This window comes from Lonchura striata, chromosome Z, assembly GCF_046129695.1.
Source record: "Lonchura striata isolate bLonStr1 chromosome Z, bLonStr1.mat, whole genome shotgun sequence".
Taxonomy (NCBI): Eukaryota; Metazoa; Chordata; class Aves; order Passeriformes; family Estrildidae; genus Lonchura; species Lonchura striata.
This window is the reverse complement of record NC_134642.1, coordinates 69,220,355-69,246,726: the sequence shown is the minus strand read 5'-3', so window position 1 is coordinate 69,246,726 and position 26,372 is coordinate 69,220,355. Positions and strand designations below refer to the sequence as shown.

Sequence of the window (26,372 nt, the reverse complement as noted above, 5' to 3'; positions counted from 1 at the left end):
CCCAGTGTGATCTTTCCAAACAGACAGATAGTGGAACATGATTGCCCAAAAATCAGTTCAAGCCAAAATGAAAATTTTAAACATTGCTAAGAAGTGTAGCAGATAGCAGATGAAGCCTGTGGATTATGCCTCATATCCATTGCCATCTGGGAGAGGTTGGAATTTCCTGTCTAGTTGAAGCTGCAAAATATTCTGTTCTTTGTATGTATCTGGAGGTTTTAAGTGAAAAAGAAGTTGAGTTCTAGGCTGTCAGTTACATTTTCAAATGCATCCATCTGACTTTGCTTGTGTTGCTTCCATTTTCCATGTTCCTCTTTGCTGTAATAGAACAACTTTTGTTTTGGCCAATTAGCAAAGTGTCATTCTTGTCCTTTGTTGTCCCTTGGTGAGTCGTCCTGAAGAAACATTTTGTTTCCAAGAACTTTGTGTAGGTGTGTGGAAATTTCTGTTTGATTCTAGATGTTTTAGAATTGTGAGCATCACCATTTAAATGTCTCTTAAATAGAAGATCTATAATTCTTAAAATAGAAGAAATATTTTAGTGTTTAAATGCTCAAGATATGTGTGTTAAAAAAAAATAGATGGGTTAGTTGAGTTCTCAGCTAGATACTGAAAACATTGAGTGCTCTTTTATTGCTGTCCTGTCAGTATTCTTTATCCTCACTGACTTGAACTTGCTTCTCGGTATGATTCAATTTTTATTCTAATTTGTCCTGGTTATGCTGAGTACAGACTGTGCCAAATTGTCAGTTTTATAAGTGAATCGCTAATGGATATGAAACAGTACCTACTCTGTGAACTTGATGGATTAGCAATATAATTTACAAGATAAGCTGATTTCTATAGAAATTATACAGGTTTCTATACAGAATAAATAGCTATGGAGACTTTGTGTTTTCCGTACAAGTGTAATTCAAGTTGTATTTCTGTAATAGTCACCAGTGAATATAAAAGATTTTTCAGACAGTCTTTCTTAGTTAATGCTGTCTGCCTTTTACAAGAATTTTACAGTCTAGTGAAATCAGAATTTTTCATAATACAAAACCCTTATTTTAAAAAGCCTTTAAAAAAAAAGTTTATAGCATACTATTATAAACTTTTTATGTTTAAGTGATGATTGAAGCAGTTGTTAAGGTTGTCTGGAAGAGTATGGGCCATGAAGTCAGAGAAGAAATATCTATTGAAGAAAATGACTTATTGTTGTTTTTCATTAGGATCTCAAATAAAGACTAAAATCTAATTACCTATTTTTTTTTTTTTATTTTTCACCTACCTGTATCTTTCCAAAGTCAAAATGCTCTGTGTTCTGCAGTGTTTTTTTAATCAAAAGTCACAAATTCGCCAAGGTGAAACAATTAATTAACAACCCTGTACTTAAAAAGTTTATTTTTTCCATTAAATGGAGCTGTAATTTCAGCACAGTTTATTTGAGCTGCAGAGTTAGTCCATGTAAAAATACAATAGTAACATTACGTTCTGACTTTAGCGATGGTGTTATTTTAAATTTGAATCATGAATATTCTAGTTGCTTGTTCATGCTCTTGACAGATTCCATCTCCCACAATGGTTTTTAATCTCACTGATTAATTTATGTTAAAAGAATTTGTTGTGCCTAATCCAAATTTTAGGATCACTGTTAGTGGTAGTACCCCGATTAAATGTTAGAGGACATATGTTGCCAGTATCAACAGCAATGCATTAAGTTCAGTGATCTGATTTCTTTTTTAATTAGACCTCCTGCAATACCTTGAATTGAATGTAATTCTCACATGAGGAATTTATATTTATAGCGGCAGCTAATTAAGTAAGATATGTGAAAAGCTGAGCCTTGATGCTTCAGTGAATAATTACCTCTTCTTCATACTTAAATTATTTTAAATTTGGCTTGTAAAATGTGTAATTTGTGGATTTAAACACAAATCAAATCCAAGCAGGATGAAGAGAGGGATGTATTATTATATAAGCAGCTGGAGGATGATTCAAGATTGCCAGCCCTTGTTCTTGTAGGAGATTTAACCTGCCAGGCATCTGCTGGGAGCTCCACACAGTGGAAAAGAGGCAGTCTAGGGGCTCTTGGAGTGTATAGAGGAAAGCTTCTTGTCACAGCTGGTGAGCAAGCCTGCCAGGGGTGGGGCTCTGCTGGACCTGCTGTTTGCAAACAGAGAGGAGCTGGTAGGAGATGTGGTGGTCAGAGGCCATCTAGGGCACAATGACCATGAAATAACAGAGTTCTTAATATTTGGTGAAACAAAGAGGGGACATCAACAAAACTTCCACTCTGGACTTCTTAAGTGCGGACTTGAGTTTTTTCAAAATAATGATTCAGTGAGTATCTTGGGAAACAGACCTTAAGAACAAAGGAATCCAGGAAGAATGGGTATACTTAAAGAAAGAAATCTTGAAGGCACAGAAGCAGACTATCCCTGTGTGCTGAAAGACAAGCTGATAGGGAAGATGACTGGCTTGATGAGCTTTTGGAGGAATTAAGGGAGAAAAGGAGCGTGCATCACCTTTAGAAAAAGGGGCGGGCAGCTCAGGGATTGTTTAAGGATGCTGCTAGTCATGTAGGAAAAAAAATAGAGAGACAAAAGCCCAATTAGAAACTAATTTTGTCACTTCTGTGAAGGATAATAAAAAATATATTTATAAATAAGCAGCAAATGGAGGGGCAAGGACAACCTCCATTTTTTATTTGGTGTGCAGTGGAATATATGGACAGTGACTGCATCACCTTCCTGCAGCTCATACCAAGAGGGTACCCCAGATTGTCAAGAGCATGGACTAAAAAGTAACCTGCTGTTACTTGTTCATGTAGGTACAAATGATGCTGCGAGCCGAAAAATAAATAGGATAAAGGAAGTCTGTAAAGCCCTGGTGAGGCAGGTGAAAAATATTGACCCCAAAGTCATGTTCTCATCTATCCTACTGGTTAGAGAAATAGGGACAGCCAGAAGCAGATAAATAATGCAGCCCATTATTTTGTTTTTGTGGCTGGTGCCATCTAGGTTTTGGCTTTTGTGATAATGAGTTATGCTTTAATGATTGTGGCCTGTTAGGGAGGTGTAGGGTCCACCTGTGTAAAAAGGGTAAGGGAATCTTTGGCAGCAGGTTGGCCAATTTGGTGAGATGGACTTTAAACTAAAGGTCTTGGGAGGTGGGATCCTAAGTGGTGCTGCTCATGCCCTTGCTTCCTCCTGGGGAGTAGGTCATACAAACAAGTGCAGCGACAGATGTTCCTTGACTGCCTCTCAAGATCAGGATCATAGGCTAAACTTATCAAGGATGTTTATGGGTATGGTGAATTCTCTTATATATCTTCTAGAGGACCTGGCTGAATGTTTACCTCTCTGAAGTGCCTGTATGCAAATGCACACAGCATGGGCAATAAACAAGATCTGGAAATACATGTGTGGTCAGAAGGCAGTCTCATTGCAGTTACTGGGACATGGTTGGATAGCTCACGTGACTGAAATGTAGTCATAGACAACTATGTACTTTTAGAAAGGACTGGTGAGACAGATGAAGTGATGGATTTGCTCGTTAAGTGAGAGAGCAACTAGAATATATTGAGCTCTACGCAGGGACAATGATCTGAGAGTTTATGGTAAGAATTAAGGGGCAGGCTAATATGGGTGACACTGTTGTGGATGTTTGCTATTGGCCACCCGATGATGATGAGGAAGTTGATTGGCCTTCTATAAACAGCTGGCAACCTCATGGTCACAGGCCCTATTTCTCCTTAGGAGCTTCAACGATGCTGATATTTGCTGGAGGGATGACACAGCTTGGAACACACAGTCCTGGAAATTACTGCAGATCATTGAAATAACTTTTTGGTGCAGATGGTGGAGGAGCCAAAGAGGAGAGGTGTGTTGCTGGACCTTATACTAACACACCAGGAGGAACTGATTGATGATGTTAAGATTGGGAGCAGCCTTGTCTGTAAGTGACCATGAGATGGTGGAACTTAGGATCCTGCATGGAGGAAGCAAAGCAGTAGTAGGACTAGGACCCTCCAGAGAGGCCAACTTTGGCTTCTTCAAAGACCTACTTAAAGGAATCCCATGGAATAGAGCTCTTTGAGAGAAGGGGGTCCAAAAGAGCTGATCGGTATTTAAACGTCACTTCCTCCAGGTTCAAGACCAGTGTATAGCCTTGATTAAACAATCAGGCAAAGGTGGCAGGATACCTGCATGGATCAGGAAGCTCCTAGGAAGCAAATGCAAGAAAGAAATTTATGGGGTGTAGAAAAGAGAATAGACCATGTGGGAGGGAGGACTATAGGAACATTGTCAGAGTATGCAGGGATGTAAGGAAGAAAGCCAATACCCACCTGGAATTGAGTCTGCCTTGGCAGAGGGGTTGTACTGCATGATTTCCAGAGGTCTCTTCCAACCCTAACAATTCTATCATCCTGTGAAAACATCCCATAAACCACAATTACCTAGAAACGGATATTTTCACAGTATACAGATGGTGTTAAAGGTTGTTTCCACTTTAAACAATGATTTTGTGAATGTAACTGTGACAGGAAGGAACTTGAACATTGCAGATGATTGCTCCAAAACACTGGAATAAAATACTCAAGTAATTTGTAATTGGAGAGTGTTTCTCAGAGTTTGTGTAGGTATCTGTGGCTTATGAGAACAGTACTATTTTAGAACATTTAAAAGTTCTGCGGGTTTGGAGGCATCACCTCTCAGCATTATTCATCACACTTCCAGTACCTGGCAGCAAATCAAAATGCTATGAAGTTCTATTTTTCTTCCAAGACAGAAACATGGCAGGTTGAAACCATGTGAGTTACTTACTGAATTATATTACTATAATTTTATAATTTACAGTCTATTTAGATAGACTTCTCCACCACCAAAGCAGTGACTGAGGTTTTTGGTTTGATGAGAGAAAATACTCTCCCTTCCTTTCTTGAGAATTAGACTGGAAATGCACAAAGAGTTGGGAGGGAAATAGGTGGGACAACTGACCCCAACTTACACAAAGACTATTCCAGATCTGTTGGAACCCAGGGTACAGGGAATGTTTCTCTGCCTGTCCTGAGTAGTCCTGATCCCTAGGAGAACACTGCTTTTAACCTTCATCCATGGAGAAAGCTTCTAAGACTTTGGGATGAATTGGAATCCATGAGTGTGTGAAATAGTATAGTTTATCACAAGGTGAAAAACTTAGAGTTTTAGGTTTTTAATATGGCGGTAGATAAGATGGAGAATTTTGGGCATTGTCTGATCTCCTTCTTCATCTACTTCTCCTTCTTCATCTACTCCATTTTCTGCAGTGTTGGGAGCACAGAATAATTCATTAGAAAGAGCCACAATGCAGATGTTGCGTGAACAGAGAAACAATTAGTTATTGGTAGAAAGGTAGAAACAAAATAGGTTCTAAGAGTTAATTGGACAAAATAGTTTAAAAAGAGCTTAAATCTGTATGTCTTCTGACTTCTGATGCCTTTCTCTTTGTGTGCTAAGTCTAGTATGTAGACAGCATACTGAACTGTTGATAAGAGAAAAAATAAACAGCCACCTGAAGACTGAAAAAACCAAAAGTAACATTCATCTCTCAATTCTGGCACAGAACTTTTAAGGGAATCTATCGGGAGATCCATGGAGGGGTTGTCACACAGGCCACATGACTTCATGCTCAGTATATAAAGCTGGAGGAAGAAGAAGGAAGTGGAGGACATTCAGAGTGATGGTATCTGTCTTCCCAAGTCACTGTTAGGCGTGATGGATCCTGCTTTCCTGGACATGGGGAACAGCAGCCAGTCCTTGGGAGGTGGTGAATGGACTCCTTGTTCTGCTGTGCCTGTGTGTTGTTATTGCTTTATCTGTTAAAAGGCAGAATTAACATTCTTGCAGGACGTATAGTATAGACTCTTATTGGTAAGGTTTTCCATGGGCCTTTTTTGACTTGGTATGTAGCCAGTTTTCCATTAAGAAAACCTGAGTAATAGGAATTATGGGATATATTAAGTCATAGGAGTATATGCTTTGACACTATTTCTTAAACTGGGAATATACTTAAGCTGTAAATAATATTAGAGTACTCTAGGTGTCTTGCCCAATAGCTCAAGGCCTAGCCTTTGCTGTACCATTTCAGATCAGAACATTGACCCTGAAGCTGGTCCTGATATGAGTGGAGGAAGTGGATACAGTGGGTGGGTAAAGCAAAGCAACAATTGTGAAATCTGGTGATCCTTCCTCACGATTTTTCATAGAGACTTTAAATATCTTAATTAAATGCAGTGTGGGTAGAAAGAGAATCATAGTTGATTTAACAGTTGCTTCATGAGAAGATTTTATCTTGTTAATAAATTTGAAGAGTATTCTCAACATAGGGAGCATATGAGTTAGCATTTTCTATCCAGTATGAGAAACCCATTTTTTTTCTCAGATATTTCAATTATTACATCTTAGATAGGTATATAGCAAAATTATGGAGAATAATAATGGAATTTATGGAAAACCATTGGAGACAGAGATATTTTTTTTGTTTGTTTTGTGTAAGACACTGCTTGGTTATTTGCTACCCTCTCTACTCTGAAATAATTAACTGATTTAAAAACAAGTTCTATTTAAGTTACTTTTTTTTCTTTATTGCTTGCAGACTTTTATACAGAAGGAAAAAATATTCAAAGAAATTATTAAAATAAGGACCATTCCCTTATAATTTCTTTCTTCTTTTTATCTGCTGGTTGGGTTCAAGAATAACCTGCAAAATAATATACTTTTTTCACTTTAATTCAGTAAACTTCACTAAAACTCAAGAAAGTGTTTCTGTCAATAGGAGCAATGCAGGAGAAGAATATGAAATAATGAAGCAGTTGCAGAAAAGTGTTAAGACTGTTACTCATCTTCAATCTTAGTTGCAACTAGAAAAATGGCTAGAAGACATTTGGCCAAGATCTGAGATAATTAATGATTTGCTGATCTATTTACAGTGAAGATGAGAATCCAGAAGGTTATAGAGGCTCAGAAGGTGATATAGAGCTGAGAGTTTACAGATATGAGTGATTTAACATGAGCAACTACTGAGATACTGAATTAATGTTGACAGGGAAACAAAGCAAGGCACATAAATGCAGTCTCCCCATTGTGTGGAGTTCTATAATTTGAAGATAAAAATGGAATGCACTGGGATGTAGCTTCCTGATGATTCTTCTTCTGTTAGGCGAGATATAATGGAAGAAAATTACCAATCTAATGCAGTAATAGAGCTGTTGATTTGTTGGGTATCAAGGTCAATATATATAGTATGGTACTACTTAATGAGTATATCAGGTAAGTGTGGGTACATGTATATATGCACTAAAAATTACTATGCATAAGTTAAATTTACACTTCAGTTTTTCTTGGATTTTTAAGATTACTGTAATAATTTTTTGATGTTCAGGTTTATGGTTTTATTTGCATGTTCTTGTTCTAGTAAAGTGATCTCAAAAATCTTCATGTGAACTTATATACTTTTGCCATTCACATTTTTCATTCTTAACTTTAACTGCAGATGAAGAAAAGACCCTTGAATAGCAACTTAAAACATTAAACCATTCTGCATCCTTTTTTTAAATAATTGTATTTAAGTATTGTTTGACTGACAAAAAAATGCTAATGATTTAAGAGACATGGCAATAGCATTTCAGTGATTCACATCACTTTTTATAGATACAATTTTAATTTAGGCATGAAATTTCTGAGGCCTATTAGAAGGAAGATGTCCTCTGATGGATCTTATTTCTTTATTTTTCATTTCAAATGTTTGTTTTCAGATAAGTTATTATCCATTTCCTAATACATAGGGGAAAAAAAGTAAGACTTTTAAAGGAGGGAATAGAAATAAGCATTAAGAATGTGAAAGGTAAAAAAAGCTTACAATATTTTCCAAATTATGTAGTACATTTTATTGTTAGTATTGAAAGTATCATAAAAGCTTAGCTAGTTGTAATATATGACATATTTTCTTGCCAGATATCTGACATTATTTTTGGACAGTACTCTAAAATATATGACTTCTCAGTGATAGCTTTGTAATTACTTTTATTTCCTAAGAGGAGATCACTGTCATGTAATAAATTAAGATTTCACTAATCTATAAAAGCAATGAGGGCTGTTTCCTTCTAACTGCTGAGATGACTGCTGCTTCTGAACACTCTGCAGAATGAAACCACTCTGCAGAATGAAATCTAGGCTATGGTCTGTCATTCCATACAAGATTTAGTCAAGTAGACTCTTTTTCTCCACACATAGACTGAGGCATCTGGTTATGTAACTTTTGCAGAGCTGGGCATTCATTTAAAGGAGATGCAAAATATCTGCTGTGGACTAAGATTCCCCATAATTTCAATATTCTAGGAAGCCTGTTGATGTTTATTTATGTTAGCTGCTTTCATCCATACAAAATAAAATTGTGGATTAATTCAGTGTACTTTATTTTTCCACTGTGTGTACTTTCCATCTGTAAGTGTTAAACTTCTGTTACTGTAAATCCAAGGGACAGTGATTGTCCAAGTGGTCTTTTTCCCTTTCTTAAAAATGTTGGAATTTTTTAGAATCCAAATGAAATTACTTCACAGGGGGGATTGTGACACCTACTAATATCAAGGCACAAAGCTGGCATGGTTTAGAATGTACATAATAGTAGGAAGCAAGAAAAATATATCAGCTTTTCTGGAAATGTGTTACACTACATGGAACTGTGTGAGTGCACATAAGTATGCATTTATTTGAAATAAGAAATTTTAACAACATATTACTGTTAAAACAAAAGTGCCAAAATAGTAGTAGTATGAGTAATTCTTGCAAAGAATTACTCTATGCTTTCATTTTTCTCTGCATGATACTATTTCAATATTTATATCTGAAGATGAAGTTGAGATACAATCCTTGGCTGGTAGATCTTATAGGCTCCAGCCTACTTTTTTAAAGTGAGTCTTCATGTTGAGAGTTTCAAGATCAAACTAAAATGTTTCCTTTAACAGTTCCTATTGATCATTAATTGTAATCCAAATGAAAGAATAGAACACAAAAGTAGTTTATTGAGTAGCATTTGGGAAACCAATGGATGTCTTCCCTGTTAGCACTGCAATCTAAGAGTCCTGTTTCTCGTAATAGCCTCCTGCAAATTTTCTGAATTTTGGCAGTACCTTTCCTGCCATTCTTCTTCTGTACTATAAGTAGCCTTAATACAGACAATTCAGATTGGTTCTGTGAGGCTTGTTCACCTTTGAGAACTATTTTGGTCAAGACATGATGCAAACCTATTTATTGGTTGACTGGCAATAGATATATTTCCAGTGTACTTAAACTGTACTTATGAATTATATTATATATACAGTCTTTCTCTGCATAGTCACTTAGGATGTAGAAGTCACTTTAAGGAAAAGTACAGAAAGTAATGAATAAATTACTGCAATGCGTATTAAGATTTTTAATGGATAGTGCAAAATCTTGATTTGCTACTATGAAAAAGCACTCATTTCTGGATGTCCAGAAAACATTCAGAGTAAAAAAAAGAAAGAAAAAAAAACCAAACCACAAACAAACCCAAAAAGTAGTACAAATATTTGTAGAGTGGTATTCCATTCTACATTTATACTGTAATTTTGTAAGTTCTGTAAAGTTTGCATATGCATTTTGCAAATACAAAAAAAAAAAAAAGAAAAAAAAGAACACTTTTGCCAAGGTGAGTGATAATGGATGCTATTAATTACCTCTTTCCTCTTTTTTCTTCTTTAGCCCAGTTTTATGCTATAAAATGTAGGCCTTGTGAGTGATAGACTGAAAGGCTTGAGGTGGAGCATCAATTAGTGAAAGCATAACAGAAGCAAATGTAGACCTATGCCAAACAGTCCCCTTCATTTTACCCTAATGAAAGGCTGGAATGTTTCATTAATATTGCTTATTGTTGTTGCCATCTGTCCATCAAAACATTTTCATCTCTAACCTACCATCATAATTTTGAAATAAACTCAGCTTTCCCATCTAAGAAAACTCCAATGTTATTTGGAATATAGACAAAATATCTCCTTGATTTTTCTTTCTAGTCTCACTAATGGCTGTATCTATATGTCTAGAATTGTATATTCTTTGGAAAGCATTTAGACAACTGTTGCCTCTGTCTTACAAAGTATATTGACTGCAAGATGCATAAATATATAGGTTTTGACTGCCAGGACTGTGCCAGGACTGTTACCATGTGTATTTCAACAGCGATTGGTAATACTAAGACAGGTGATCTTTGCATGGCTGGCCAGTATAAGCTTTAGATAAAATAAGAATTTAAGTTTCTTGAACTTTTCTCATGTTTTTAATTCATACATTGGGAATAACTCTCCAAAGAAATTACTTTTTCTGTGAGTAGAAAGATAAAGGGGAAAATAATTTTAAAGTAATAAAAAAAATTCTAGGAAATAAAATGTGCCCCTTTTATGTCTTTAAGGGTAGAGAAATGTTACTACTGCTATGGGTTTGGTCAAATTAACATAAGTGGAACATTAGTAACTGACTGTTACTGTGAGTTGGTATATAAAATATATATAAAATATTTGTAGCTCCAGTATATGTTCTGTGTAAGATTTTTATACCAAAATAATCAAATAAAACCACAATTTAAGAAGCACATTCCAATTTTTTTACAATAAAAATTGTACAATAAAATATGTCCACAGCATGCATTAGTGAACTTGGCTAAAGAAGGTACAATTCTTTGAAGTGTTTCTGTCACCTTATGGTATCTAGTTTTGCATTCTTTGGGGAAAAAACTCTACAATTCTCTCACATTTCTTAGCAGTGTCAGTTTTCATGTGGGGGCAAATGATTTCTCTGAGAAAGCTAAATGCAATTAGGATGTAACTGATTTAGTCACATTGTTGAATTCACAGTCTTGGTTCCGCTGCATTATTATGTGAAGGTTTATTGCATGAAGACAGGCACATTTATGTAAGAGAGCTTTTAGGAAGGGCATGAAGTGATAGAACAAGGGGCTTAAAGTGACAAAGAGGACATTTAGATTACAGTGAACAAGTTCTAGACTGTGAGGGTGGTGAGGCACTGGAACAGGCTGCCCAGAAAAGCTGTGATTGCTCCATCCCTCTGAATAACTGGATGTAGTGAGAGTGTCTTTATATATAGAAGAACTATATCTAGCTGTCTGTCTCTCTATCTGTATCTTCCCTATAATATCATTCTCCCTCTTAATTTCTTGTGCCATTTAAAATCAAATAAATCTCATTTTGTACAAAGTGGGCTAAAGGTTGGGGTGGGGGGGGGGGGGAAGTAGTGCAAGCAAGAAGGCATGATGCTGTTACTTAATGGCAGAGTGGCATGCCTTTCCAATCTCCTCTCCCTGAACAGAAATTTAAAGTAAGCTGCAGGAAATAGCTAAAAAGAGAGAGAAGGGGCCAGGCTGTAGGCAATTGCTTTCCCTCCCCTGCACAGCTTCTGCAGAAGGAGCGGGTGCTGGTTGTCCTCTTGACTGGTCTTTGTGGGAGGATCTGTGGGGTAGAGCTGCGGGTCTGGAGCTCCTTGTGCAGACCCTGTGGATGAACCAAGGTGTCTCTCTTTGTTGGTGATGGAGTTATGAAAGACAGTTCCTGTCATTGCAGCCACATGCTGTACTTTTCAAATGACTCTGTGAGAACCAAAGGCTCAGTGAGTTCTGACACTGTCAGGTGTGTTGGGTAGGGGTGTAGCTGGGTTTGGGTTGCAGAGGCAGGACAAGTCTTCAGGGCAAGTGAGAAGGTCTGTGCTTTTATCTTTACTTCAGAAGAGGAGCAGTAGTAGGAACTAAGAGGAGGTACCCTCCAGGGTAGGTGGCAGATCTGGAGGATTTGGAGGGCCCCTCATCAAGCTGCAATGCACTTTAGTGTGCAAGGTCTAAATTCAGCCTTTGTGCCAAAGAAAATTCCTATGTGTTGTAGGTAACTTAAGTCTTATTTTGTCTAGTAATAACTGAGAATTGCAGCAAGAATTCTGCTGTGTTTCATCTATTTCTAAAGCAAAATCTTCTATTTGCAAGCGCAAATCTAAGCTTGTGGTATGACCACAAAACAAACTACCAGCGCTGGCGCTTTGATATATTCTAAATATTTTTTGCTAAATTAGTTGACTAATTAAAGCATGAAGAGAGATGAAGGCTAGGGTAGAAAGTTTTCTTTCTAAATAAACCTAAGATCTTGTAAAGAAAAATGCAAATACTTTAAAAGACTTACTGAAATTTTAAATCTAGAGTTTAAAATACATACTAAAAATTATTACTGGTGCAATATGCTTTGGACCCATTTAAGCAAAAAGCTGTCTTCTTTCTGAGTTTTTTCTTTCTTTGTTCATGAAAACTGTGTGCCTTCCTACCTAAAAGAACAAAGTTAATATGTGCTTCTGAAATGCAGCATGTTAAAATTACCCTTTTCCAAGGTGCTTTATATCACCAGAGGAGATGAAGAGGATTTGCAATCTCCTCTTCCTAGAAAGTATGTGCTGTTCCAGTAAATGAAAGCATGATGCACTTTGCAATTACTGTGCTTTGAAAAACACTTGAGCAACTATCTGATGTAGCTGATATTTGCTGAAGTCTGCCATCAATATTTGTATTTATAAAGATGTCCTAAATCCAGCACATATTTGTGAAGAAGCCTGGGGAAAGCTTATTCATAAAGGTATTTTCATTAATAGAAAAAGGAAAAAAAGCCCCCCTTCAGGTTTCCAGACTGGGAAATGGCTATAGTAGCAAATCAAAGTTTTGCTTAATCTGCTCAGTTATTGGAACCTCTTAGGTCCAGTTTTTCTCCAGAATCCAAATAGATTCTGCAGTCTGACTATTTTAAAGAAATTGTTATGGAAATTGATACCCTACCACTTTCCTCTACCCACAACCCCCCCACACCAAAATAACTCCCCCAAAAAAACCTCCTAACAACAAACACACAAAACCTTACACCGAAACACAAACAAACAAACGAATAAACACAAACAAATAAACAAAAAACCACAGACAATCATAGAGAAATTTTAAAAAAATAAATAGTATGCAAGCTACCAAAATGAGAAAATGCCCACTCCCTTCTTCAGGAATAAGACTCTGTATAGAAAATAGATTTTAATTGTAAATTAGTTTTATGTTTTTGCACATACATTGTTCCCATTGTCCCTAAAACTTGAAATGTGATAGATGAAAGGTTATCAAATCTGATTCTGGTGCTTTTAAAAACAATTAAATTGTTTTTTAAACAAGTAACACATATAGATTTCAAAAATCACTTAAGCACTTAAAGACTCCTGTGAATGTTTACATCAGTTCCAGAAGTACCTGCCTGATACCATAAAAACCAGTCCTGTGTGGCACATTTTTGCAATCTGTAAACACAGGTGACTGTAGCAAGACATTTACTAATTAGTATTAACCTCTTTGTTAATATTTCCTCACAAGAAACTTAACATCCTGCAGCTCTACATGCAGAATAGCTGAATGTCAGAGAGGTGTCCTTAGAATTTACACACCACTCTGTATCTGAAGTGGACACCTCTTGTACTTCCTTCAAAAGAAATAAATTACCACATCCAAAGGAATATCCTCACCTGTCTCTTTCTTTACCTCTTTCTTTACCTATGCAATACAATGCTGTATATAATGGAATTCCATGGTCAAAATTGCACTCAAAATTACACGTAATGTTGCACTTTAATACAAAGATGAAGACCTACTATCAGATTGATTTATGAATTTTGTATTACTTCAAACAATTTTTTTTGTTTGTTTAATGGCTGTGTCCCTGCTTTCATTCTCTTTATTGTGGCTATGAAAGATGAGTCATGCAGGTTAACTGAAATGTTTTCATGGTGGTCATGTCCTTAATCTATTGAAGAAGATAGCTTTAGAATAAGGGTCAAAGTTTAACTCTCTTTATAAAGTCAAGGGACATGAAGGTACACTTTAGGTGTATGAGATATTTCTGCTATCTGAAGTGTTTGTTAAAACAACTTTGTTTCCAGAACTGATTAAAATTTATAAACAGTGTCTGTCGTGAGCATGATGTGTTCTACAAGATGATATACACAATTCTATAAACCTACTAAAACTCCTCTACTTTTAGTTTCTTTAGTATTAATTCCAGCTATTTTAGTTTAGCATAGACTTCCCTTTTTACAGTATGGAATTTTTTCTAGGAGAAGTGTCAGCTGTTTTGTCACTCTCTGGACCTTCTTCTCTCTGAATTTAAGATTCTTTTATAGGCAAATATCTGTCATAAAACTATTAGTTGGCATCTGAAATGTACTCTCAGCCATAATATTTGTTAATAGTATTTTTAAATAGTGGAAAAGAGACCTGCACAAACACAGAAACTGCATGTTGTGCCTGTGAAGATAGTAAATGATGCCTTTTTGGTGGTTAAAATAAGAGCTATGAACCAGTATCTGTTCTCAGGAATCTGCTTATACCAAATTCATGTATTCAGCAAGTACATTGCATCAACACTGCAAATGTATAAACCAAGATAGTTCTTTTCTTCACAGAACATTTTGTTAAAGTCCACTTGCACTTAGTAAGGTGACAGCCATTAAGAAAACTTCCCTCTCTGACCATTCACTAGAATCTCTGTCAGTCACACTCCCAGTGCTGGAGATTTCAGCTGCTGAGACTGAGCTCCGGTGAGCTGACGGGAGCTTGGCTCCCTGCATACACTCCACTCACATGCAGTCACAGCAGGTTTCCTTGTTGGTTTGACCCCAGGTTTCCCATAGGAGATGCTCATATCTCTAGTTCTATAAGGCAATTTATTGACAGTACCACAGAATTGGGTGGAGCTGTCACCTCTTGGAGGAGTGTGAACAAAGGAATCTCTGGGCTTTATGAATTCACAGTCCGAGTGACTGAGTTTGCGGCTCCTGCTGTGTCTCTGTGTCCATTCACCTGGCCACCGGTGTTTGTGCCCTTTGTTATGCAGAGCGTTGGCTGTTCATTGCTTCTTGTCTCTCTGGACTCCCATCCAGAGCTCAACCTGCATCTCTGTGTGTAGCTTGAAATTACAGCTTACAAACTGGGCTACCTACACCAGATGTATTCCTTAACAGTAGCTCCCTTAGTACCTATGTATGTAACTAGTGGATAGTCTCTCATGTACATACTTATTTCAAAAGGCTTAATTGTTTTCCAAATCAGGTAAAATGTAAGACTTTGTACAAAATTCTCTTTTGTGATATCTTTAATGGATTCCTAGTTAACAAATTCTTTGACTGTTAGGAAGAAGAAATTGTCAGAAGTGCAAGTGTGTACATATATTTTACACAGGTTTGTATCCTCTGATTTTCTGTGCTGACTTGAACCCCATCTTCATGCATCAGGTACTGGGAGTTGCAGCATGGTTACAAAGTATTTATTGATACATTTCAAAATTGTGAGTTTTAAAAACAAGAATCAATGGAGTTCAAGATTGTGTTTATAGAACTAGAATTTCTAGTAAGATAAAATCTAATTTGGGGCCATACAATAAAATAAATAAATTCTATATAGAGTTGGTATTAGGGTTTATTCTTTACCAAAGTACCATTTCCATAAACATTTCAACAGTTCTTTACTGTGTTATCTCTAGGTATTTTATTCAACTGAGCTAAGAGATATATGTTGTAGGTGACAGGAACAGAGATTTCAAATAAAGTATATGCTTCTTATTAAGGAAAGAGTTAAGTTCTCAACCTGCATTTGTGTTGTTGCATGTTAGCTGTGCTTTCCACTTGTGTTGCTAACTGACTTTTTAAAGCCTTCAGGGCAAAATCCTGTAACATGTACCACTAAAGGAAAACCTATGGGTCTGACTGTCAAATCCACCTGCAAAAAGTTAGCTCTTCAATATGGGAAGAAAGCAGTAATTTCCATACGATGGCTGAAGGAAATGTAAAGAGCTGTAGTAGCATGTCTGTCAAGCTGCTATCAAAATAGACTTCTTCTGCCAAGAATTTTTATTACATGAGAGATATTAGAGTAGGGAGAAGAAATATACAGAAGAGACCTACCCAAAGAAAATGACAAGAAAAACAGCACATATGTTGTACGTACTCCAAGCCAGAGGACAGGAAGAAAAATGGCCAAGGAAATGGGATGTGAATTCTGCCAGAAATGTTGCCAGATCTTTCAGATGATGAGGTTTCCGTATCCCATTTGTGTAAAGATGTGAAAAGGGGTATTAACCAAGTTTGCCTGATGACTGAGGGTCCCAAGAATGTCTTAATGGGGAATGTAAAGAAATGCAAGTATTGCACTGAATTAACTCCTCCCATTTATATGTCACTGTAGAGTTCTAGAGATCATCAAAGACTGTGTGTGTGTGTTAGCATGAGTTGTTAATCTATGCCGAGTTCTGAGCTCCTGATTTTGGAACCAGGGTGTTCATGGCTGGCTAGGGGTTTTTGCATGGTATTGCACTAACTGTAGGCATACTGAGCAGATTGCCTGGTTTATACAGCAAGGTAGCACTGCAGCTAAAATCACTGAAAGATCTACTTGGTTGTCTCACAGACAGGAATGGAACCGATTTTTTAATGAAGCTCTAGAATGAGTTTAAATGTATGTAATCCAGGAGGGGCTGGAAGAATAATTCCAGGAGTTGAGAATAAGTACTGTATCATTTTCCACTATGCATGAGCAATGAAAATAAGTTCCTAATTGAGGGTAAGTAAATGTAATCTTAAAAAGATAAGAAATAAATACCACTCCATTAACTTTTATCACTGCCCTATTTAGACAAAAAATGTGAAATGTATCAAAATGCATTTTGTATTTGCATAGTTCAGAAGTGCTTTAAAGGAACAGGTGCTCTTTTCATCATTAAAAAGATGCTTTCATTTTAAATAACCTGGGAAATAGTGAGTCTTTTTAGAGTGCATCTGCTTGCAATGTGAATTTTGGTGTAGAATACATACATATTTTTGAGTTTGAGACAAAATTAATTTTGTCTTCAGGAGGAATGTGCTGTTGTGTTAACCCCACCTTGTCTTCTTTGTAAACTGCTTACACATTAAGTTACATGAAGCTGTGAAAAGATTATGTCTGGTGGAAATTATAGGAACTACATTTCCATCTGAACGAAAGCAGAAATTTGCTGTGGAGACAGCATTTTCTATAGGTTCTGTTTATCAGCTCCATTTCTGCAAAGCAGTGGAGGCATACAGTTGCTGTTAGCTTCACTTTCTCATAGTGTGGTACATGTCATATATGATTCCAGTATAACTCTCCAGAGTTTAGTACCTCTATAGTGGTCACAGGAAAAATTGTATAGAATTAGAAATAGAACAGGGTGATTTAAGTTTATTAAGTTTTGAAACTGTTCCTCCAGAAATTGAGTTTCCAGAAATGCTATTTTTGCTAGATTAAAAAACAAAACAAAAAAAAATATTACATTTAAGTTGACATTTCAAGTCGAAAAAACTTACTAATTTATGAAATATGATGTTTCAAGTTGACAAAATGTATTAATTTATTAAATACTACATACCAGTTCTCCTCAAAAGTTTAAAGCACTGTTTTTAACTTAATGGTGGAGTCTTAAACACAATACAGTCTAAACCACATCGTAAACAGGCCAGTATCAAAAACAGTCATCTTTATTGAACAACCAAGGTCAATGAAGACCTTTTTTTTGCATTAAAACTATTTATAAGAGAATTAAGTGTGCTGTCATTAGGCAGAGAAGAACCAGAGGCATTGATCACAGTATAGGGAAATTTGCTTTAGTAAGTTAACTCACCTCAATTATTTCAAAGATGTGTCATAGTTTTGGTGACTTTATTTCTAGTTAATTGTTGTTACTAATGCTTTTTCTTGCCAGTCTGTCTCTTGGCAGTGAAATGAACGAAGGAAGGAGGACTGGCCTGATGGCATTTTCTACCTGTAACCTGACAAAATGCTCTGCTGCACACAGAAAGCCCTGGTGCTGCTAAATTTGCCTGTGATAAGAAGAGTATTTCACCAGCAGTGATAGTCTCTTCATTCTGTGAAATTAAAAAAAAAAAAAAAGCTATGCCATTAAACAGAATTCTTGAGTTAAAAGAAATACAGCACACATCTTTTTAATATATAATGTACTATGCTTCTATCTTCCTAAACATTGCAGTGTTAAAATTTCTTTGTTTTCATCAACTAAAACTAAAGAATGTTTGCATCGTGTATGAGATTTATGAATATGCAGCAGGCTATTGCTTTTAAGGGGTAATCCTTTGTTAGCAAGGTATGCTTTTGTGGCTTAGTGCCCAAGAGCATCCAGACGTCCGTAATTCTTTGCTTTTTATTGTCCTAACTCTTATTGTCCAAATTCTTATGCTCTAATTTTACTACTATTTTTATAACTATTTTATTACTATTAAACTTTTAAAATTTTAAACAAGTGATTGGCATTTTTCACAAGAAGACTCACTGTTGTGGGCAGTGTCAACATTGTGAGTATGCTGTCTTGTGGAGTTCTTGGACACATCTTTAGCCAAGCATCCATCAGCACCATTCTGGATGGTATTTCTCAGTACATACTCATTTTCTTTGCCCCTTTGCTATCATGGAAGAGAAGAAATGAGTGGCTTTGGGACAAGTTCTCAGCATGAGGGCCCAGGAGAATGATGGCTGGAACTGACTGGGGAGTTAAGGAGGCATCAGTCAAAAGGGGGATATCTTTGTTCTCCAAACAAACACTTTTGTTTTTTCTCTATGGAAAATAGTGAGGCTCTTTGAAAATGCCTTTAAATGAGAACAGCAATGTATGTGATATTTAAAAATGTGTTGTTTTCCAGAGCTGCAGTCAGGAAGACTAGCAAATGTGCTAGTCCCTTTGTGAACCCTCTCACAGCAATAATTTGAGTTGCTCTGCCTTTCATGTGCAAAGTAAGGAAGAATTACTATGCTGCTTCCAGTGGTCAAAAATGAGACCTAGAGGTATTAAATAAGATGAGTATGGGCAGTATATGGTATGTGAAGCCATGAAAGCTACACAGATCCTTCCAAAACCATTGTTTTTTTTTTCCTGAGGAGAGTGGTTCTGTTTTTTTTCTTTAGGAGTGATTTAAAGAAAAAAATATTATTACTATCTCACCTTTTTTTATCTTTGAAGTGAATGCCAGAAGGATGTTTAACTCCACCATTTTGAAATTAATAGCACAGATAAAATTACAAAAAAGATGTAACACTGACCAAGGCTAGTATGCAGGTTGGTAGAACTGAGAGAATCAGTTCTACCAAATCCTTCTTATTTCCAGCAAGATGCTGTTGAGGGAAGACTTGGTGTTTCATTGCAGTCATTAGTGATGCTTATTAAATAGTTATTTAAATGTTTAAAATACAAACTACTGAAAGAAATGTTACCCATTTGGCTCTAGTCTGCTGTGTGTTTTCTGAATGCATAAAGCTGAAATGACTGCAAAATGTAAAAGATAGACAGAGATTTTAAGGAAAGACATTTCACTTTCCATATTTGAGTTTCAAGCTAAATTGAAGAAAGATTTATGTTACTTTCATTCTGAGTAGCTGCAGCTTGCAGCAGTAGTCAAATGATATTTGTGCAGAGCTGTTGCTACCAGCTGGAGGTGAGCAGTATTGTTGAGCAGTTGCCAGCTCAGAAGGCTAACTCAGATTTGCAGATATCCTTGTGAGACACAAAGCACTAGGGAAATTCATCTTAGAGGCAGTTTAGTGTTGTTTTACTGATAGTGATACTATTGCTATATTTAAAATTAATTCAAAATCATTCAAATGCCACGTTCTGATATACTTCCTAAAACATAAAAGATAACTTTATAATATAATTTAAATAAAAAGTAATTCTGGATAACCCAAGTTATGTAAAATTTGTTTATATGTATTTATGTAAATAATTAGGATTAATAGTATGGAAAATTGAGGCAGGAATACATTAGTATTGTTTTCATAGTGAAAACATGGATGATGTAAGTTTAAATACAATGATTGGAGACTTTTTTTTCAAGCAAACTATGTATATGGCATTTATGTTGATTTCAGATATTTATCCTATTTTGAAATGGGGACAGCTAATTGTTCACAGATCATCTTTGATTTGGATGTGACACCTCTCTCTGGTTCCTAATTGAATTATCTTTCATCTGCCATGTTTGATAACACTTGCTGTGTGATTCTGCACTCTTCAGGCAAGTGAGAGAATTTTTTTGTGTGATAGTGCAAGTTTTTCTAGAGGTGACAGAAATGCTAGCTGCCAGAAATTACAATAGTGCTGCATCTGTCTGAGACTTAGTCTTTGGGAAAAACAGGAAAAAGGAAATGTGGGTATGATTTTAATGCTTAACAATTCAATAATTTTAGAAATTTAGGGTCTGATTTTGGTGGGAAATAAATATGTAATTTTTGTATTTTCAGTGTTATTTTCATCTCCTTAGACCCTACATCTATTTCCTCTTTTACTTTGTGCATGCATCATGTCTTCATGAGTGCAAGTGCATGTATGCTTGCAAAAATGTACTCAGACAAGCCATGTAAGTTCCAGTAATCTTCTTAAAACCAAAATGGCACAGAACTGCTCAGTCTTTTTCCTTGTCTTGAGTAATCCTGCAGTAATTCTTCTGAAAGTCAGATCTAATTTGTTTCATGATGACTTGAATTTATTATGATTTTTTCATTTTTGAAAAAGATAATTTGGGATTTTTGAGAGTGTGGGTAACTTGCTTTCTACAAGTGCACGTAGAAAGGAGCTTCATTTTTGTCAAGTCAGACACAGTATGGCTTGATGTGCCTTTGAAAGTGATGGGTTGCTCCACAGAGAAAGACTGAAATGTCCAAGGAATGGTTACAGCTTTTATGAACACTGCAGCACAAATGTGAAGTGTATATATAAGCTTATTTTGAAAAATTCAGTATTTATGCGCATCTTGGTATCTTTGATATTATCTTCTCCTAAGAGGTGGAGAGGATGGTAGTTCTGAATACCAACTGCAGCACTGCCATATGAGGGCAACCAGGAGTGCAAGACAAAACAATGCATCAGGGAAAGGTAGCTAAGGTATATACTTTATTTACTATGACATTTCAAATCAATAAAAAATCACAGCATGTTTGAGGGTTGCAGGGACTTTTGGAGACAGACCAATCAAACATCTTACTCTGAGCAAGATTGCTCAGGACAATATCAGAGCAGTTTTCAGATGCCTTCAGGGACACTCACTGGGCAACCTTCCACTGTTTGGCCAGGGTAAAGTGGCTCATTCTTGGTACCAAAATTGGCCAGATAGAAACATAGGTTCTTCTAACACAGTTTTGAGTATTAGAAATCAGGTACTCATCTTCTCAGTGACCAGCATCTTGCTGGTCACTCAGAGGATCCTGCCTGTAATCAAGTGCCCTGAATGTCAGGTAAGCCAGAGCTTTTATCATAAACAGTGAATACATATTCATCACCTATCACTGATTACCTAATATGTATATATTACTGTATTTTACATACCACACCCCTGTCAAAGTCCTTATATGGTCTTTCTCAGGTCTTCTTTGAAGGTCTTCAATGTCCAGTGTCGTTTTTAGGTGGCTTTTCCTCAATCCCAGCTTTTGAGCTACCACAGTATTGTTGTTTTGCCTAACTTCTTCTTTGTCAGCCTTGCAGAGCTGAGCTGGCATCCTGCTTGCATTTTGCACAACTCTTGTTTGCCTAAGTTACATTCTTTATCTATTTCTCCAAGGCTCTGCTGTTCTGTTTGACTGTCCTTATGAGAGTAAAATGCTGTTCTATTCCACTGTTCTTATCAAGTCTCCCCTTCTCTTGAGACTAAATCCTTAAGGGAACTGGTCTATTAATATCTGTATTTCATTATATAGTGTAAGACATTACAACAGCTGAATCGCTATGCAAACTAAAACACACAGAGCAATTATTATGGTGACAATTACAAACATGTTTTAAAGTCCAGCTGGGTAACCATGAGGTAAGTTGATCCAGATTTCTTCAGATCCCTGGGAAGTGTCATCTTGAGCTGTTCATTGTCGCTGTGCCATTCCTCGTGTCCACTTGGGACTCCCAGCTCGCTCTGGCACAGCGGTCAGCAGGGGACACCCTCCTGTTCCTCGGGAGGCTGGGAGGGCGGCTAAGGCTTTTGGCCTTGTGGGGTGAGACACTTGCAATGGTGGTGGAAGTAAGGAGCTGACTCCAGTCGGGGGTTAAAGTCCAGATTTTTTGAGGAGAGCTCTGGGGAGATCCACAACCCAGGCAAACCAACCGACAGAAGCCCCTCAACTGGGCTGTGCAGCACAGTATAAATGGGAGTGGAAACAGAGGAGGAGATCACCCACCCACCAATGGGAATGTCCAGGGGAGTGGAAGGTGAAGAAACAGGTGGGAAATCCAACAGGGGAGGTGCTTAGGAAGGACTCCTGGCCCCCATTGAATCACTCAACGCCATTTGTAGAAGGTTCTCGATGAGTGGGATGGGGAGTTGAGTCATGGACAAGGCACCAGGGAGGGGACAGGGGAATGATTCAGCAAACTGGGGGGAGATTGACATTAGGGAAGGAAGAGGGGATTGACATACAAGGAAAGGGGTAGTTCAGGGTAAAACGATGCGGGGGTAAAGGGATGAACCATTACAGTCTGGTACAAAACCATGAAACTTAAAAGCACAATACAACAGTGCATCGTCAAATTTGTGTTTGTTTCCAGATTTCCTGGACATCTGTAGACACACTACCATTTTGATCAATGTATACAGAACAACTGATGTTAATGACAGTGCATATTTCTTGTCATGCCAAGAGAAGGTCTAGTGCAGTTTGTTTTTGTAAAGTGACTTGTGACAAACTCTTAACTTCTTTCTGCAATGCAATAATGACATCTATTGTATATTTTTCTATATATATTTTATGGTAGCAGAAAAGTCCACTATTGTTTTTTTCTAATTCACTTACTCCTAGCCAGGCTAAAAAGCGACAAAATTTAGTCAGTCACTCAGTTACAACATTTAAGGTGCATTTTGTACACGCCAAATAGCTTCTTATCCCTAGTCCTGAGGGCACCTGGTCTTTATCACTTATTGTTATGTTGGGGACTAAGGCTTCAAAAGTACAAATGCCTTTCCAGCCTAGGGGCAACACTTTATGGGCTTTATTCCCACATATCCAATACTATCATTTGGTATCAGCCAAAGATGATTTACTTTATTCCATATGAAGTGTTTGAGTGCATTGTGTGTGATTTCCAATAGAAGTACAATCTACAACTGTATAATTGTAAGAATTGTAAGAAGTAAGAATTTTATATAATTATATATAATACAATTTTCATCAGTACAATCTAGTATCCTGTTCTTTTGTAGAGGTTACATCTTTGCACATGTGTACGATCATAAGAGATGTTGGTGGGTACTTGCACACTGACTGTTTTGTCTGCTTCTTGGTAAAAGGAAGTGTTCACCCAGTAACTAGCATTAATTTCTTTTGGAACTGGAATTGCTGTAAATGGTTAAATGGTTTTATCAAAAAAACTGTTACACAGCCCCATAGAAACAGGTTGAGGCAATATATTCCTAAGGATGAAAAGAAAGGTAAAAGTAAGAAAATTGCTTCTTTCAGTCAGTGAAAAACTTAGAATCTAAATCCCTGTGCTGGCAATTCGTTGTTTGTAGGTGACCCATTGTGTTTGTAAGAAACAGCTAATAAATCCAGAAGGATTTGGCATGATTGCAGTAGTTGCTTTTCACAGAAGAGAACATAAGAGAGTTTTTAATTTGTGATAAAACAAGGGAGGATAATGACATGGGAGAAAGGTGGAGAGAGCAATGTGTAGCAGAACTGGCAAGGAAGCTGTAGTTTCTTTTTTGAAAAATAAGTTTATAATCTTAATGGAGAACTTGGTTTTATTTTCTTTTTATTTTTTTTTTTCTGTAATTTTGCTGTACTCTCTCTTAGGCTAGGCAAATGCTGCAGAAGTAAAATTTTATATTAGATTTAAATGAATAAATGTCAGCAAACTCTTGTTCTAAAATCAGGATATGGAGGCAGATGGAAAGAGAAGCAACTTGATGGAAACTCTTCTGTTTGCTTTTTTTTGCTGCCAGACATTCTTTGTCCCTCTTTCAGTGCTGTGGAACCAGTGCACGTGACAGTGTGCATTTTGGCCAGAATTTTATATGTGGCAGCAAAGGCTAATATGCTAGAGCTTCAAGTTATGACTCTGAAAGAACAAAAATAACCAGATATCAAAATACTTTTATTTTGTGTCTTCCTTCATGCTTTAGGATTACTTTAAAAAGAAGGAAGGGTTTTGTAGGAAGAAAGAGATAAAACTAGTTTCTTGTTGAAATGGTATAGCACTTGCTACATGTTCTGAAATATTTCCTGTTGTAAAATGATGATGTCCAACTCCAATTCAGAAGGATGAATGATTTTTTTATTATAACTGTGCTATAATACATTAATATTCTATTTAAAGGAAGATACTAAAACTACAAACCTACTTTTTCTAACTACTATATCAAACTCACAACTCATGATCGTCTCATGAGAGTCCAGACACAGGTGGATTGGATTGGCCATCAGGCTCAAACAATCCTCACCAGAATCTAATAAAGAAATCACTCCAGGTAAACAATTCTCCAAGCACATTCAACATGCAAAAAACAAGGAGCAGAAATAGAAATTGTTTTCTCTTTTTTCTTCTGTGCTGTTCTATGAAAAATCTTGAAATAAAGAAGGATGTCCCTTTGACAATTTCCATCATGCAATTTTTCTTCTTGCAGAGGACCCATAATCCCATAATAAAATTTTAATAGCACTACTCTTGAAAGATATATCTCCTAGCATAAGCATAGGTAAACACACTGTTCAAAGTATGTAACAGATGAAGTTCTTGTATGTACTGTGAACGTATAATTGATTGAATTTTGTAGTCTTAAATGTGGTGTTGCAAGCATGTGGTGTTATAATTGGATCCTACTTAGATGTGATAAAAACTTTTTTGCAAAAGCTTGTATATACTAAGACATATAATTACTCTAGTTTGTCTTTTGGACAGAAATGTGTTTATTGTTCATGCGTTCCAGAGGACTGGAGAGTTTCTTGCATTCTGACTTCCTTTATTTTATTTTTTTAGGACACATTTTATACAAATAACTAAGAATACTTGACTTGGCATATTGAACTACAGATGCATTTAATGTCTTTATGATTATTTCCCTGACACAGCTTCCCCCAAAACTGTGGAAAAAACCCACATAGCTTGCAGAGTACTGCAGTAGCGCACAAAATCTTAATTTATGTATGTTTATTCAATGAATACATTATAACTGTTGAATCAACACAGGACTTGAGGATACTGGTAATGACTAGTCCAAATAATGCTATAAGGTCTAGCTTTGTGGGTTTTTTACTTATTTTGCTTTAGTGGGCCATGACTAGATATGAATGTAATTACAACCATAGTTCTTAAAATCATCAAGTAATTTGGGTTGGAAAGAACCTTAAAGATTATCAATTTCCAAGCCCTTTGTACCAAAGAATTATTTTTTCAATGGATTTGGTTTTTTGATTGTTTTGGGGATTTTTTTGTGGTTTTTTGTTTGTTTTGTTTTGTTTTTAAAGGAATCTTGGTAATTGTCATACTGATGAAACTGTCATACTAAGCTACTACCCAACATCAAGAGGCAGATTTCTTGATGGTGAGTAGGAGCTCTGAGGTGGGAGAGTGGGATGTGGCCTTTTATTAGTTCAGTAGGATGATGTTATACCCATATACCTTACATGAAACTTTTAGTAACATTAGCTATTGCAATTTTTTTTCCTCCCCAGAGAACAAATTCATTTGGAACCAGTAATGCAGATTTGCCCCCTGGGGACCCTGGAACGTACCAGTTGGATGTTACTCTAAAAAGAGGACAGAATCTAGCTGCACGGGACCGTGGAGGTAATTGAGCTGGTGAACACTGCTTTAATAATTGGAAAGTTGCATGTTCATTGGGTAAATTTATATATGGGTATTAAAACGAAAATGCCCTGGGGAACATAACTAGTGACAGGCCACTAGCTGGATGTGACACCATGCAGTCACAGTCTCTGGGCCCAGCCATCCAGGTAGTTCTTAACCCAGTGAGGAGTGCACCTGCCTAAGCTATGGGCTGCCAGATTCTCCAGGAAAATCCAGTGCGAGAGGCTTTGCTCAAGTCAGCATATGCAACCTTTCCATCATTCATCAGTCAGGTCCCTTGGTTGTGAGATGAGATCAGGTTGGTCAAACAGGACCTGCCTTTCTAAAACCACTTTTGGCTGGGCCTGTTCCATTAGTTGTCCTGTATGTGCTGTATGATCACACTCAAGAGAATCTGCTCCATAACCTGCCAAGGTGCTAAGGTCAGGCTGACAGGCCTGTAGTTCCCTGGATT

The 26,372-nt window shown here is 36.7% G+C and overlaps 1 protein-coding gene across 2 annotated transcripts in view; it reads left to right on the top strand.

The window, feature by feature from the left end:
- The window catches only part of MCTP1 (multiple C2 and transmembrane domain containing 1), a 209,508-nt gene that overhangs the window by 30,970 nt on the left and 152,166 nt on the right, over nucleotides 1–26,372 (top strand). For both annotated transcript variants that reach the window (XM_031507452.2, XM_077790123.1), the window contains exon 2: nucleotides 25,783–25,897. In XM_031507452.2, the coding sequence (XP_031363312.2) occupies nucleotides 25,783–25,897 (115 nt within the window). The remainder of the gene's footprint in view (nucleotides 1–25,782; nucleotides 25,898–26,372) is intronic.